The 16758-nt window shown below is 43.2% G+C and overlaps 1 protein-coding gene across 1 annotated transcript in view; it reads right to left on the reverse strand.

Annotated features, from left to right (window-relative positions):
• The window catches only part of snx19b (sorting nexin 19b), a 55107-nt gene that overhangs the window by 34494 nt on the left and 3855 nt on the right, over positions 1 to 16758 (reverse strand). The window contains exons 3-11 of the mRNA XM_083984995.1: positions 16425 to 16619; positions 12441 to 13541; positions 10407 to 10626; positions 9329 to 9429; positions 8161 to 8280; positions 7896 to 8020; positions 7699 to 7792; positions 6642 to 6816; positions 1750 to 1879 (exon numbers count right to left, since the gene is read on the reverse strand). Coding sequence (XP_083841121.1) covers positions 1750 to 1879; positions 6642 to 6816; positions 7699 to 7792; positions 7896 to 8020; positions 8161 to 8280; positions 9329 to 9429; positions 10407 to 10626; positions 12441 to 13541; positions 16425 to 16619 — 2261 coding nt within the window. The remainder of the gene's footprint in view (positions 1 to 1749; positions 1880 to 6641; positions 6817 to 7698; positions 7793 to 7895; positions 8021 to 8160; positions 8281 to 9328; positions 9430 to 10406; positions 10627 to 12440; positions 13542 to 16424; positions 16620 to 16758) is intronic.

The following is a 16758-nucleotide window of genomic DNA, read 5'->3' on the forward strand; positions in this document are numbered from 1 at the left end:
GGACTCACCTGGCCTCCCTCCCTCCTCGCCGTCTGAACACACACCATGTGTTTCCCGCCCAAACTCCTGCTGAACCAGACAGACACACATACCTCACCGCTAACAGCTGCATTGATCACATGCTAATGTTTTTTTTTGCATCGCCGGGGGGGAAACAGCAGCAGCAGCCGCCGCCGCTGTCGTCATCATCATCATCATCGTCTCATACAGGAGCAGAAGAAACGGTCTGCAGCTGAGTTTTGTCATCTCCACGGTGATACAGTTACACCTGAGCTCATGATGTGATGTCAGATTGTCTGATCAGAATGATTCGTCCTGACGGCGGCGGCTTCAACAGCTGTGAACGCTCTCACTCACAACGGCTGGAAACTTTAATGCAATAACAACGGGTTCATGACAAGTCCTTCTTTGTTTTCTGTTGTTTTTGTTTAGTCAGATTGATGTTTGACATTTGACCCCACCGATAGTTTTTAAGTCCAATCTTAAAGCCCAAGTATGTAACTTATTTGGCTTTTTATTAGCAAAAATCAAATATGTCTTTCATAAATACGTATTTCACTGAAGTGGAATCACAGCCGCATACAAATGAAAGCTTTCTGGTACCTTAGAATGAGTTGTTACAAGTCGTTACAAATACATAAGTGGGCGACGCACCGAACCGAGGCGGCCATGTTGCGTCGCCATTTTTTACGTTGAGTGGCAGCGTGACCGTAGGTAACCACGGAAACTCAGCGGAGCTGTGGGCTCGGCCTGTTAAAACTGTCACCACTGTGTAGTGTGAGGAAGGACGGAGGCACTGGTGTTGCATTCAGGTGCAGTCAGGCAGACGGCCGTCGGCAAACCAACCGGATGTCATTTTACTCCACCAGAGAAAGACGGTAAAACGTGGGTCAGGTAAACAATACGACATCACCATGACAACATATTGTCACGTGTATTGTTTTGCCTCGTGCTGGCGGACCACTTGTTTACATAGACGCTTGTTTATCCTGTTACATGCAGCGTCTGTTGTCTGTCTGACGTCTGCCCCATTTCACGTGAATGCAACATCAAGAATACGTTCAGATATGCAACCGCACCGCTAGATGGGGGGAATTCCTACACATTATACCTTTAATTTTTATTATATATCTTTTGTAAAGCACTTCACATGAATATACTTTGATTTGATTTGATTTGATTTGATTTGATTTGATTTGATTTGATTTGATTTGATGTAGTTGCTGGAAATAAATGCAGTGTCAGTCTCAGTCTAAACCACTGAGATGAAGCCGTTGTGTTTTTAATGTTATATTTCTTTTATTCTAAATGCAGCGAGGCCTTTCGAGGGTTTCCAGACAATATTTGACTTAAGATTTAAGACTTATTTGGCTCCAGAGGAAACAACTCCCCATCTTCACCTGTTTCCACTTCTGCGTCAAATAAAATCACTAAAAACCCCACAAATTAATGAGTTTAAAATACAACGACACATCTACGTGATCCCTCTCTCATGTTGCAACGTTGAATAAAACTCAACTGAATCAGCTGCTCCGTGGGTTTAAACACTAAAACAAGCTAAAATACCACAGATGACAAACTAACATGCTTATATTCTGTCCTGCTGTGCTTATAAATAAAGATATTTTATCAGTGCAAAGATGCAAAACAGCAGGAAAAGTTTGATATTTTGCTGTTTTACATCGAATTGAACCGATTTAACTGCATTTTATTCTCCAGGTGAGTGTCAACAACGACGACCAACGTCACCTGTCGATGAGCGTCCCGAACAGCAGCCTGATGGTCCTCTGGACGTTCTCGGTGCAGATCCAGCTCCACTGCTCCTTCATCAGCAGACACAGGATGTTCAGAGCCACGTCGGCCAACGCCGTCTCCGACACTGTGGACAGACAGAGACACACACGCATGAGATGAGAAAACGCCATTCACTGTGAAACAACTGGTTGATTAATTACAGTTTAATGAGCAAATATGGACAGATTCATTTAGTAGATCTGTAGAGGAACGTGTATGAATCAGAAAACAAACATTATCATCCCATTTTAAATAACAAAACCACATCTGTGTCCACACATCAGCTCTTTGTACGTTGATGAACGCTGCCCCCATGTGGTCGGACTCAGGTTCTGCAGTTTTTTTTATTTAACCTGAACATGTTCGACTCTCGATTCTAAATATCACCGTCACCACGTCTCTGATTTCTTCTCAACATCTGGAGGAATTCATTATAGACAACAACTACAACAACAAACCTCCCACACTAAGTCTAGACTCAGGTTTACAGATGAGTGTGCACTGTAAAAAAAAAAAAAATCTGAGTGACTGAGAGTGAATTCATCAGACGTCCTGTGCATGAGAAACTCAAGTTTTCCTCAACACACAGATGTTGATATCGCTCAGGAGACTTCTCACTTGTACAAAGGCAGGAAAATATCAAAACAGTTGCGCAGCAGAATGAACTGAAAGGTTGTTGTTGTTTTTTTATCCTGAAAAAATGTAATCAAATTGCAGCATTTAAACACAACAACACTGAATTTTACAGTTTAAGCAGCTTGAGTTTTAAAATCTAGATCCCAGACTTAAAAACTGAGTTTGAGCAATTTATATAAGAGAGATTTCACATGAATGCAGCGAGGCCTTTCGAGGGTTTCCAGACAATATTTGACTTAAAGTGTTTCTGGTTCATGTGTTATAATATAAAGTTATATTATAAGAGAGGTTTCGCATAAAGAGATTGTAGGTTTTGTTTTGTTTTTGTTATTTTGAAAGTGAACAACTTAAAATTCAAACGAAAAAATTAAAAAAGGAGAAAGAACAAAACTTTGAAATGCATAATAAATTCAGCATCAGAAACTCACTAGGAACTGAAATTCACAATAAACAGTTGTTTCAGATTCAGTGCACTGTAAACACTGTAAAAACACTATGAACACAATATAAATACACTGTAAAGATTTGTACACTGTAAAAACTGTAACTGTGTGTTTGTGGAGTCTTTCTAAAACGAGACGCTTCAGTCGCCCTGACAGTCTGGAACAAAGTCCTTCACAGAGACAAAGAGACAATGACCAGATGCCTAAACAAGGACGAAATGCAATTTGGATCCAATTAAAGCGGGAACGTCTGATTCCAGCGTCGGGCCAACGCAAAGATCGTTTCCATACGATGTTAATGAGATCATGCACTTTTTCCTAGGGTGATTCCCTCTGATGGACGGAGACGAAGACGGAGACGTCGCTTCGTCAGACTAAATAAAGATTAAAACATTCAGAGTGAGACGAGGATGTGGGGAAGAAGCTGAACTCCCAGTTCCAGTTCCCTTCACTTCTATGATCTATAATCTATAATCTGTCGATCAGGGTGTCGCTGCAGAACCACAGTTCACCACAACCCTCCTCCAATTTTATATATCAATCATATCAATCAATCAATACTTTACTTTTACACCTTGTTTAATAACTCCATGTCCACTACACCAGCATTTTGTGACTAAAACTGACACAGTTTGTCTTCTTGGTCTTTTATTTATCTCTGTGTTGTCTTTACATTTTTATATTTCTTCTGTCGTCTGGTCGCAGTGACAATAAAGTTCACTTCGATCTTTGATGACACATTCATGCAAAAGTCTGACCACCCATGGTTTAAAGTTTCTGTTAATGTGAACAGTTCAACAAGTGGAAGATGAAATCATCTCCAAAAGACATAAAGTTACAGATGACACATTCCCTTTACATTTTAAACAATATATATACAGTATATTGTTTTTTTTCATCTTTTACATTTTGAAATGTAATGTTTGTAAACAGCGTGTAAATAGTAAATATCTTGTCTGATACCTTGGTCAGAGTTATCTGAGAGCTCAAGTCTCCTGAGTTTCCCATTCTTTTGCAGGCTGCTGCTTTGTTTCCCCTTTTCACTCTGAAACTGTAGAAAACTAAAATAATACACTGATATTGATTAAAATATTGAAAAAGAGTGTTTCATGTTTAACTTTATGTCTTTTGGAGATCGTTTCATCTTCCACTTGTTGAACTGTTCACATTAACAGGCACTTTACACTGCAAAAACTCAAATATCTTACCAAGAATATTTGTCTTATTTCTGGTCAAAACGTCATTTCTAGTCAAAACAAATCTCATTATACTTAAAATAAGACTCATCACATAAAAAAGTAGCTTGTTTTTAGACAATTTTTTTTACTTCTTTCAAGCAGATTTTCACTTGAAATTTGTAGAAAAATCTGATAGTGGAGTAAGTTTTTCTACCTTATTACAAACAGGAAAAACTTACTTTCACTGGCAGATTTTCCTACTTATTTCAAGTGAAAATGATCTAAAAATAAGTTAATTTTTAGATGATGAGTCTTATTTTAAGTGGAAAAAGATTAGTTTTGACTAGAGATGAGACATTTTGACAAGAAATAAGACAAATATTCTTGGAAAGATTTTGAGTTTTTTGCAGTGTAAACCGGGGTTTCCCAAACTTCTGCATGATGACTCTATTTTCCACTAGTGTTGCAGCTCCACGGCTCAGACACAGTGTGTCATCAACTCACCACAAACAGGAACTAGTTCTGTAACGTCGTATTAACAATCCACCGAGGTGCAAAGCTCTGGGTTTTAAAGTGAAAGGGAGACAACTCTCCTTTTTTTTTAACAATCTGCATCAGCTGCTGTTTGTGTTTGGCAACGTTTTACCACTCAGACTGAAACAAATGGAGCAAACAAATGGTTGCTGCCATTCAAAACAATACAGGAACTTTAAAATGTGATCTAAAACAAACTAAAACGTGTCTTTCCAAGAATATTACTCTGAATTATATGTATCGCAGTGAAACTTCAGTGTAAAAAGAAGCCATGGCTTTTTCAACTCTTTGTCTTCGAGCGCTGACCAGGAATAAACCGAAAGTATCTGAGCCTTAAATCATCAGAAGTGACATTAAATCGCCTTAAACTTCAGTTGTGGATCAGTTAAATTGACCTCAAAACAATCTGTCGCTGCACACGTGGTCCCTGAACGCCCCTCAGGCCTCCGGTCATTGAACACATCACTCATAGAAAGACTCTCCAGTCGTCGTCGTCAGCGGTCACAGACATGAGTCGACAAACTCACACACACTTTACATCACACAGCGAGCGGTCTAGTTGCGTAACAGTTCAACTTCGACGTAATCACACAAGTTTTAAGTTTCTGTCTCTGACACACGACGTGGCCGTTCACCAGGATCCAGACGGGATCGCTTTATTAAACCACCTGCAGCAGATGAAAACACTGACTGGACTGTTTGATTCAGTTTAAAACAATAAAATAACATTTAGACGTTTTTTTTGTTGTTTGTTTTGTGGGGGAACCAGGCCCATTTGGGATTGATTGACTGTGATATGAAGTGCTGTATTACATGAGATTTGGTGATCTGAGTTCCTGCCCTGTGGTTGAAAATGAAAAAATATAATATATAAAAAAAATAAAAAAAATAAAGAAAAACCAACATGGTTCCTGTGATTTCCTGTGAAGTCTTTCTTTTGGTTTAAACTCTGAAGGAGGAGATGAGATGAGATGCATGACTGGAAGGTGGAACAAGCTGGTTTCGATCACATGGTCCCGGCTGCAACAACGATGATGATGATGATGATGATGATGATGATGATGATGGTGAAACAGTGAATGGAAAAGTGAAGCAGACAGGAAGTCAGGCAGACACAACAGACGGTGAGTCAGAGAGAAGAGAAGAGAAGAGGAGGAGGTGGGAGTGAGAGTGAGAGTGATGATGAAGCAGAAACCGACCCCTCCACACCCAAAGTTATAGTGAAAATACAAGAACAAAACTCAAATATCATCATTTTTTATCTTAAAGGGATACGCCAACATTTTTTTTTGTGTCTTGCTGCCTCACTCCCGAGTCCATGACAAGCAGATAGACACCATCCTTTCGACTGTGCGTGCAGTAACAAGAGAGAGAGGCCAGAGGTCAGTAGGTCAACCTACAGACCCCGGATGTTGATAACAGCTAACCCCGGACTCAGAGGGGAATAGCACTAGGGTATCATAACAAAATATTGGTGAAATGAAGGAGTTTCTCTGCAGATAATGATTTAGAAGCTGCATTCTGCTGCCCTGTAGACTCCATTATACGTCTCTCGGCTGGAGCTAATTTCGTCGGAACGACTTGTAATGACACCAAAGTTATCTGTGTGAGTAAATGATCATAATTTATGCTAGAAATAAGGTCCAGGTTGTAAAAAAAAACGGCACATTTTCTCCTCTTTTTTGTGTTTTTCTCTGCCTCAGGTCAGAGATCAGAGGTCGATCCTCGTCCTCCAGGTTGTTGTTTTTTTTTTTTTTTTTTTTTTTTTTTTACGTTAGTCGAACATTATCTGAAATGTTCTTTGTTCTTCTGGTAAAAATTGTGGGAAAATTCTTCTTCCTCTTCTTCTCCTTTTCCTTCTTCCTCTGTACTTCATCAATTGTGTGGCACAATCTGTTCTTTGTTATTTTGGCGTCATCATATTTCGGTGGAAGCTTGATAACGCTGACTGGCAGAGTGTGTAAATTCATGTGTCTGGATTTGTGCAAAAAACACATTTAGTCTCATGATGAGATATCTATTTCCCTGATGTGACTGAACGACGCAACGCTCTCACCTGGGTCTGAACTCTGGTTCCCGTTCAGGTCGTCGTCGTCGTCCACGCGACCTCCGACCTCCTCGACCTCTCCGACCGACTGACCGTCCTCTCTCTCCGCCTCGACGCCGAGCGACAGCTTCTCCTGCTCCGTGATGAAAGACTGTAAATCTGCCAGAGACTTCCTGTTGAACACCTGCAAGAGGAGGAAGAGGAAGTTTTCATCAAGTCTGCAACTGAACATCCCGTATGTTCTCTGCTGAACTGACCCGTCTTCTATCAGAGACAGGCTTTTATTTAAAGGGAGGTTCAACATTTTGTCAAATTGCCATAATCCCTATAGTTTTAGCAGTAGGTTTGTTACCTTTCATTGTTTTATTTTTTATTTTACTTTTATTTAAGGAGGACAATGCACATTAATGGACATAATGGAATAAAATGTAAAATTGTCGGTGCAAGCTATTTTTTAGAACGGCGGAGCAGAGCCGCGAGCTGCTCAGAGCTACGCTACGGAGGCTAATGGGATTTCTTGGTTTCCCTCATCAAACTCATCAAATACACAATCCAACAACTCCACAACGCTCTGGTGGACAAGTTGTGACCTGCACATTCACCACGCTATGAGATAATAACACAACGTTACCAGAGGGAAACCAAGAAATCCCATCAGCCTCCGTAGCGTAGCTCTGAGCAGCTCGCGGCTCTGCTCCACCGTTCTAAAAACAGCTTGCACCAACAATTAAAGGTAACAAACCTACTGCTATGACTATAGGGATTATGGCAATGGGCCAATTTGCCAAATTGTTGAACTATCCCTTTAAAGTTTCAGGTCTGTAGCAGGAATTAAGCAGCTTTAAAGGGCTCAAACAGGCGATCGTGGGCTTTGAGAGGTTTTGTTCATTCACAAGAACTTGTAGAAAATAGAAACAGCCCCGATTTCTAATAGAGACTCGGCTTTTATTTATTAACTCCAACCTGGAGCCAGAGCCGGTCCAGTTCAGAGACTTTGAGGCTTTTATGTGAGACTTCACAGTAAATAAAACTTGTGTTTTTAATGTGGGTTAAATCAGTTTCTCACTGTGCTGGTTTGTTCATAGCTGAAAACAACCGGGGGTCTGATGTCGGCGCCGTTCAGGGCGGGAATGTTTTTACTGGAGAACTTCAGACGAGACCTGAGGACACACACACACACACACACACACACACACACACACACATGAGATTAATACAGGGAATAAATTAAATGTACATGTGTGTGTTTGTGTGGAGTCGTACTTGCTCTTCTTGTCTCCGCTCATCCTCCCTCCGTCCACCTCGGCCTCGTTGTCCTCCGTGGGGCTCTGAGGCTCCGAGCGCGGGAACGCCGTCTTCAGCGTGTCCACGATGGCGTTCATCAGGTTCTACACACACACACACACAAACACAAACACACACACACAGACACACTGTGAGCCAGGCAGAGGCTCTGACACACACACACACACACACACACACACACACACACACACACACACACACACACACCGTCTCTTTCACGAACCTTGTCTATCCGTGACACGATGAACGGTTTCTTGACGAAGGCGATGCGGGCGTCCGTGTTCAGCGCCAGAAACTCCTGCATCTCCTCGCTGTTGGCGATTTCAAGGATCGCACAGAGTTGCTGCAAAAAATAAAATAAAATAAAATAAAATAAACATCATTAAAATCTGTAGCTTTAAATAAAACCAACCCACTTTATTTATAGAGAACATTTCTAAAACATTAAAGTTTCACCAAAGTGCTGCACAGTGATTTACCGCACACAGAGATAAAATGAGACATGGAGCACAAAATGGTTACGAAAAACATAATGAGAATAAAAAGGAATAAATAAATAAAATGGAACAAAGTTCATTTTCTCCTGATTTGAAATTTGAAATCTGACATTTGTCTATTTTCGTGTCAAAACATTCAGAAGAGATTTGTCTTGTGAGAAATTAGTCCAATATATGCCTGAATGAATTTCATTTTTTGGAGAACTATTCCTTTAAATGAAAATGACCATTGCAACCTGAACCTTGTTTATTCAGTGTGACCTAACAAACACTATCGAAGAGGAAAAAAAAAAAAAAAACTTTGCATTTTGAATGACAAAATTGTAAACTATTACCACTCAATCCAGCACAATGCATGATGGGATATGAGGACTGTCATCATCGCCCCCAGGTTTTTCATATGGGGTTATGGGGAGTCGACTTTAATTGTTTTTTCACTTTCAGCAAAACGTGACACTTTGTTTAAATTGTAAAATATTAACTAAATAAACAACATCTCAACTTCATAAATATTTTATCCACCTACAGTGAACTAAGTGTCCTTTTTTGCTGTGTTTCTATATTTCAATTTTAATGCATTTTGACAACCCTGAGCCAAAAAAAACACAGTTTGTATGTAAAATGTGTTCAGAAACATAGAGTTGTGTTGTAAAAGTGAGTCACATTTATTCCACATTGAAGTTTTATTGAAGATTTATTTTCATCAGATTTTTATGAATAAATCCCGGTTACACGACTCAACACTGTATTTCATCACATCATTGACCGATAATGTTGTGTGTTGCTCACAATATTGTGTTGTTTCAGTTTGTGTCTTGTGTAGAGAAAATAAGAAAACACGGAGCGCTGACGTGTAAATATTGAACGGATGTGATGAGGTATCGATGGACCGACCTTCAGGAACGTCTCCAGCAGTCCTTTCCGCGCCTCGATCTTGTCACTGTCCATGTTTCCAAACGGCATGTCAGGAAATACCTTCTTTGGCCCTTTCACACCTGAGACACCGAGAGACGAAGAGAAAAAGGGTGTTTTTTTTTTGTTTTTTTTTCAGACTTGTTAAGTGAATCTGACTTCATCACACACAATTTCAGTTACACAATACAAGCAACATGACCGAAAGGGAAACGGGAGAAGCATAAATCTTATCAGGTCCCGCCCCGATTACCATTCAGAATACATTCATTTCATCACAATGTTTCTTTCTTAGCATACGTGATACAACAGCAGAGCTGCGGTCTGGACTCCATACAGCCAGTCCAGAATAACTTTAAACCCCTTTCTCTGGGTTTAAACCAATTTATAATAAAATAAAATTGAGTTTCGTATTTCTTTTTTTAAAGCCCACAAGTTTCTTGATTTTTTAACCTCATCATCTAGTTTGTTCCACTGTTTGACACCAGTGACTGAGATAGAAAAGGATTTTAGTGTAGTTCTCACTCTCCTCTGCCTAAATAACATATTTCCTCTCAGATTGTGTGTCACTTCTCTGTCTATGAACAAACCTTGTAAGTTATGCGGAAGGTCCCTGTTTGCGGCCCTGTACATAATCTGCAGAGTTTAGTTGATTAAGTCGTGTAGTTTGAGGATTTTTGCATTGATGAACAACTGGTTTGTGTGCGCTCTGTACTGGGCATAGTGTAGAATTCTTACGGCTCTTTTTTGGAGTGTGAACAGGGGGTGCATGACACTTTTGTACGCGTTTCCCCACACTTCTGCACAGTATTGCAAATGTGGTGATACTAATGCTGAATATATTACATAGAGTGACTTCTGATTTAATATTTTTTTAGCTTTCCATAGTACGGACGGACACACTCCTGGCCAACTTGTTTTGCAAGTGTTTTATGTGTGGTCTCCCACTTAACATATCATCGATTATTACTCCTAAGACTTTGTTCTCGCTAACTCTTTCGATATTTTTTTTTCTTTTGATATGTTTGTTTCATGATGATGATGATGATGATGTAACGACCTTTGATGAGTTTCCTCAGCTCCGTCTTCTCCTCCAGTCGTGTCTGCAGGTTGAGGAACTCGCTGTATCGTCTGTTCACCATGTGATAGGCCACCGGCTGGACGCGGGACGGGACCTCGCAGCTCGTCTGGACGGCGTCCACAGCACCGGCTGCGGCGGCAGCGTCCTCGGCGCCCGGCTGGACGGCGCCCGGCGTCTCACAGCCCATCGCCGTCTCATACTGAGAACAAACACAGACGTCAGTGAGGCCTGTCAGGATTCAACATGACAGAGCAGCACGTAAGAAACGTACGGCAGGTAAACGGTCACGGTCACCAGAGACAAATCAATCATGTTAATTAAAAACACTGATCTAACTGACACAGACAGAATATTCACATTTAAAGGGACAACCAGGAGTTTTGGAAAGTGAAGTGTTTTCACACTACATTTCCCATGAGCCTCAATTCTTGGACCGGCGCAAGATGGACGAAAGCGAAAACATTTGCCAAGAATGTTTTCATTAATCAAGAATGAAAGTCGGAGGTTGGAAGACGATCAGATACCGTTGTAGTTCCGACCATAAACGATGCCGACTAGCGATCCGGCGGCGTTATTCCCATGACCCGCCGGGCAGCGTCCGGGAAACGAAACTAGGAAATGCTGGACGAGTTGACCACTAAATAATAATATAAAAATAACTATAAAGACAAAACGATATATTTATCTATAATGGACCCATTAACAAGTGAGTAATGTAGATTCATCCACATTAATATGAGACTCTTTGATAACCAAATAAAAACTCCTCGCGGGAATCTTTAAGAAAATTTGTTTGCAGCAGCAAATCACGTTTACGTTTTAAATTTTGTGTTTCGGCCTGTTGCTCAATCTCCCAATCACCAAGTCAGTAACATTTCAGCATCATCCAGGTTTCCAGTCCCCACTGACTTGTTCTACAACAAGCATTGTGGATTGTTAAAGGGATATGCCAACATTTTTTTTTTCGTGTCTTGCCTCACTCCCGAGTCCATGACCAGCAGATAGACACCATCCTTTCAACTGTGCGTACAGTAACAAGGGAGATACAGGCAGAGCTAGTGCACCGCTAATTAGCTTAGCTCAAACAATGGAAGTGTATAGGTAGTGTTAGCCTGCCTCCTACCCGAGCTGAAATCAGCAGTCAGAAGCTGATTTCATTTTAGCTCTAAACTCTGTAAATATATCACTTCATCAACATTTCAAACATTTTTAGGTGAGAAAGTAGCCGTTTAGATCAGCAGTGTGTCGTTAATTTGTCTAAATACCAGCTGTTTACAATTTTGTTCGGACGAATTCGGCGCTACTCAAGCTAGCCGTTGTGACCAACGCACTTCCGGTTACTTTCACAAAATAAAAACACCCGTTGCCCTTTACATACAGAAAACCATGACAATAGAATTTGTGCCTTTACTTTGAAATAGGAAGCTAACCTACCCTCGATGTAGCTAGCTTGAACCAAAATAAACCGTCTTTGCTTGAACCCTCCGTTTTGACCGATCTCGTCCCGTTACCGGCATTTGACCGCTCAAGATGCCTTACCGGAGAGTTTTGTCAGCTCTGAGACAAAGATCGGCCCGCCGGTTTCTGTTTAGAGTTGCTGAAGAGTTTCTCTGATGACTTTAGGTGGAGGCAGGCTAACGCTACCCATACACTTCCAGTGTTTGAGCTAAGCTAATTACGGGCGATACGGCTCTATCTCCTTGTCATGGACTCGGGAGTGAGGCAAGACACGGGAAAAAAAATGTTGGCGTATCCCTTTAAAGGACAATTCCAGGTAAATTCAACCAGTAGCTCTAGTTTCTAATAGTTTAGCTCTAACTTTTTAATGTCTCCTGTCCTGCAGTAGTTCTGTCCGTCCCCGCATCATCACAGCAGCGTATGATGGGAGAGGATGGATCTTAGGCCGTTACATCCCATAATACCATGTTTTTTCACAGACAATTTTTAAAAATTAAAATATAATTTGATTAATTGAAGATAGAAATCCCCGTCGTCGTCGTCCTCTCATCGTACCTTGATGGTGTACAGCGTGTAAGGATGCGAGCCGGTGCCGCGGTGCTCTTTGGCCGTGATGGTGCCCGTGATACGGAGGTTCTGGATGACCACGGGTCCGTCCGGGCTGCTCAGTGGCTCGAAGCTGAACGCCGCCATCGGACTGGCCGCCGCCGGCGTCAGCTCGTTGGGAGTCAGGTCAACGCCCAGCAGCAGCTCCCTGGCCGGGTTCACCGTCGGGGAGTCGCTGTCTCTCTCATCGCCGCCGCCACCGGTGCCGTTAGGATGGCGTGGATCCGCCTGGACGTCCAGCTCCGCCGCGTCCACGCCGTTGACGCGCTCCTCGTGGCCGATCAGGACCAGGGAGTCGGCGAGCGGAGAGTCCAGGTCCGAGTCGTTCTCCTGGTAGAACGGGTTCAATTTCCCCGCTCTGATGTAATGCTCCAGAAACGGACGCGTCGTGGTTTCTTCGTCTTCGGCGGCGTTGCTCTGCGGACCGTCCGCCTCGTCCGACTCAAACACCTCGTAGGCGGCGAGCTCGGGCGTCTCCGCCTCCTGGACGGGCTCCGGCTCCGCCCCCACTGGAGGAGGAGGAGCCGGCGTCGTCTCCTCCTCCTCAGCGGGCGGCGGCGGCGGTGTCGGTGCTGGCGGCGCCGGGGCCGGCAGCAGAGGTGGAGGAGACGAGGCGGCCGGCGGCAGCGGCGGCGGCTCCGTGGTCGGCATCATCTCCGTGCTTTTGCCGAATATTTCCACCACGAGGACGTTGAGCCAGTCGGGGTCGGACAGTTTGGCGATGAGCGGCAGGATGACGTTGCAGGTGATGAGCTCGCCAACCACGAAGCGACCCGTGCGCGTCTCCAGGTGCGGCGGCGCCACCAGGACGTGCAGCAGCAGGTCGACCGCGGCGCGGGTGTAGTTCAGCTCCGCGGCGTCGGCGCTCGTGGCCGGGTGCGGCGCGGTGACGGCGGAGTACGCCCTCCACAGCCGCTCGCTCTCGTCGGCGTGCCACTTCTTCTTCGGCGCCGGGACGGACGCCTGTTGCTCGGCGACCACCAGCTCCTTGGCCTGGATGAAGTCCTGCAGGTGGCAGCCGAACAGGTCCAGGATCCTCTGGGTCAGAACCTGAACACACCAGAGGAGGCACAACAATTAATCGATTATTAAATTAATCGTCAACTATTTTGATAATCTAATTGTGGCGAGGTGAAGAGGGCCCGGGCGGGGATTGAACCCACACCTCCCGGGTAAGAGTCTCATGATCAATTGGAGGCATAGTGACAGGAACTAGGGGTGGGCAAAAATATCGATATGGCAATATATCGCGATACTTTATATCGCGATACGATATCGATATTCAATATTTAAATATTGATTTTTTTTTTTCAAATAATAAATCATGTTTCAGACGTAAATCCAGTACGACTTCCGCACCTCTGCTCCGCGAGGTGTCACTGTACTGCTACCTCAGACAGTGTATTGTACATGCAAATATGTTGTTGTAACTTGCACTTGTATAAAACGGCATGGATAATTTGAATTACATTGTTTTGACTCAGTTTGTCCCATAAATTATCACTATCATCTGATGTACATTAGAGGCTGACATTTTCTCGAGATTCCCGCGGGAATCCCGTGATTCGGGAGTCAATTTATTTTGAATCACGTGATCGGGACGTGACGGGAAAAAATGTAAACGGGAGTGAACGGGACCGGGAGTCAAAGCGCGACATTCAAAGAAGCACAAGCCAGGCAGTGCTACGGATGGTGCGGTCAAAACGGTCCAAAAGTTTTAAGTGTGTGGACTGATGCACACTGCACACCCTCAGTGATCACTGTCGTGGCTACGTAGCAGTGTATAACCTGTGTAAATCAACATACCGGTAGGGAAACGTTTTCCGCCAGTCAGACTGACACAGAGGAGTCAGCTGATGCGGCGACGGCGTAATCTCCACCTCGCATTAAACAGCTGATGCACACAAGCAAAAAATAAAGAAAGAAAAAGAGAGAGAGGGAGAGAGAAAGGGCGAGGAGGGCGTTCATTATCGCTAATTGAAATAACAAAACAAGACGGTAGATGTGGCGTCAACACATCTACCGTCTTGTTTTGTCTGTCATTCAGCCTGCAGTGCGCTGAGAGGGGGGGGGGGGATCTGTGTCTGTCAACACAATCGTTTACATGATGACTGTGTTCATAGAAAAAAACGGGAACAGGACGGGTTCGGGAGTGATTTATTCGGGATTTGAACGGGACAGGATTTTTTTTTTACTTTGTCACGGGACCGGGACGGGACGGGAATTTTTTTGCGGGAGCGTGAAAGGACGGGATTGAAAAAACAGTCCCGTGTCAGCCTCTAATGTACATACAACTCGGATTTTAAGATGCATAAAGCCTTTTACATTTTTCAGTGAACTATGTAGAATATCGTAGAATATCGCAATATATCGCAAAATTTGGATATCGCAATATCGTATCGTATCGTGACTCAAGTATCGTGATGCGTATCGTATCGTGAGGTCCTTGGCAATAGCCACCCCTAACAGGAACCTCAACTGTCACATAATAATCCGTTTTTTAAAGGGGTAGTTCAACATTTTTGGCAAATTGGCCCATTGCCATAATCCATATTGTCATAGCAGCAGGTTTGTTACCTCTAATTGTCGGTGCAAGCTATTTTTAGAACGGCGGAGCAGAGCCGTGAGCTGCTCAGAGCTACGCTACAGAGGTTAATGGGATTTCTTTGTTTCCCTCTTCAAACTCATCAAATACACAATCCAACAACTCCACAACGCTCTGGTGGACAAGTTGTGACCTGCACATTCACCACGCTATGAGATAATAACACAACGTTACCAGACAGAGTTGTTTTAGAGGGAAATGCAGAGACTGCTTGATGAAAAACTGTCCCTGAAGGCAACACGCATCAGCGGTTTTGCATGAATTTACCTCGAGGGTGTGCTTAAACGTAATTTGAGCACGACGTTGATGCTTGACCGCATCACCATCGTGCTCAAATGACGTTAAAGCACACCCTCAAGGGTAATATTGCTTAAAGGGATAGTTCACCCAAAATTGAAATTTCACTCATTATCTACTCCCCCTCATGTCGACTAAGGGCTGGGAGAAGTTTCAGAGTCCTCCGTGGCTTCTCTGAGTTACAGGGGGTCTCCGTGCAGCACTGCATGTCCATATAACGGTTGTTGGTCGAAATGTGAAATTGTCCCGAAAAAAATTAAATAAGTCTATATTTCAAGCTTGTTTGTAGTGGAAGCTCCTCTTCCCAGTTTGTCCAAATTTGGACGAACCGGGAAGAGGAGCTTCGAGAAGCTTCCGCTACAAAACAAGCTTCAAATATAGACTCATTTAATTTTTTTTCGGGACAATTTCGCATTTCGGGGCTTCAATACAAGACGGACATTACATACGAGCAGCATGGAGGTATTTTGATGTTTTTTGGTGTGTCTTTTTGTTACGAAGACAGTTGATATCCATTTGCAACCGTTATATGGACATGCAGTGCTGCACGGAGACCCCCTGTAACTCAGAGAAGGCACGGAGGACTCTGAAACTTCTCCCAGCCCTTAGTCGACATGAGGGGGAGTAGATAATGAGTGAAATTTCAATTTTGGGTGAACTATCCCTTTAATGAAAGAAGCAACAACATGTTTCTAACATATAAACTAAGAGGAATCAGACCTGTCGCTGCTCTGTGCTCTACACACGTGATTAAAACACCTATGTGTCAGAGTCAATCTGTGTTTTTGTTGATGATGATGATGATGATGATGATGATGATGATGATGATGATGATGATGATGATGATGATGAAGATGTTTTAACACCTGTTTTTCTTTAACTCACTAACTCAGTGACATTTGAGGAACCAGGTCACAGTGGAAACTTCTTCACCACAACCTGGTTTCAGAACCTGCAGACAGACCGCAGCGCTGCAGCACCTCGCTGACTCATCATCATCATCGTCCTCATCGTCATGACCACCACCGTACCTTCCTGTCGACGTGTGTGGCTCGCAGCTTCAGCTCCATCGCCATGGAGACCATGGCCTCCTGGACCTCTGTCTCAAAGCGGCTCTCCGACGACACGGTGGAGAACCAGGACGTCACGAAGTCCCTGATGATCTTCCTCACCGTGTTGTGGATCTCCTGGTCCAAGAGGCCGTCGTCCTCCACGGTGGACGGGACCTGAAGACCAGCAGATAGATAGATAGATAGATAGACAGATAGATAGATAGATAGATAGATAGATAGATAGATAGATAGATAGATAGATAGATAGATAGATAGATAGATAGATAGATAGATAGATAGATAGATAGATAGA

This window comes from Trachurus trachurus (assembly GCF_905171665.1).
Source record: "Trachurus trachurus genome assembly, chromosome: 13".
In the NCBI taxonomy this organism is placed as follows: domain Eukaryota; kingdom Metazoa; phylum Chordata; class Actinopteri; order Carangiformes; family Carangidae; genus Trachurus; species Trachurus trachurus.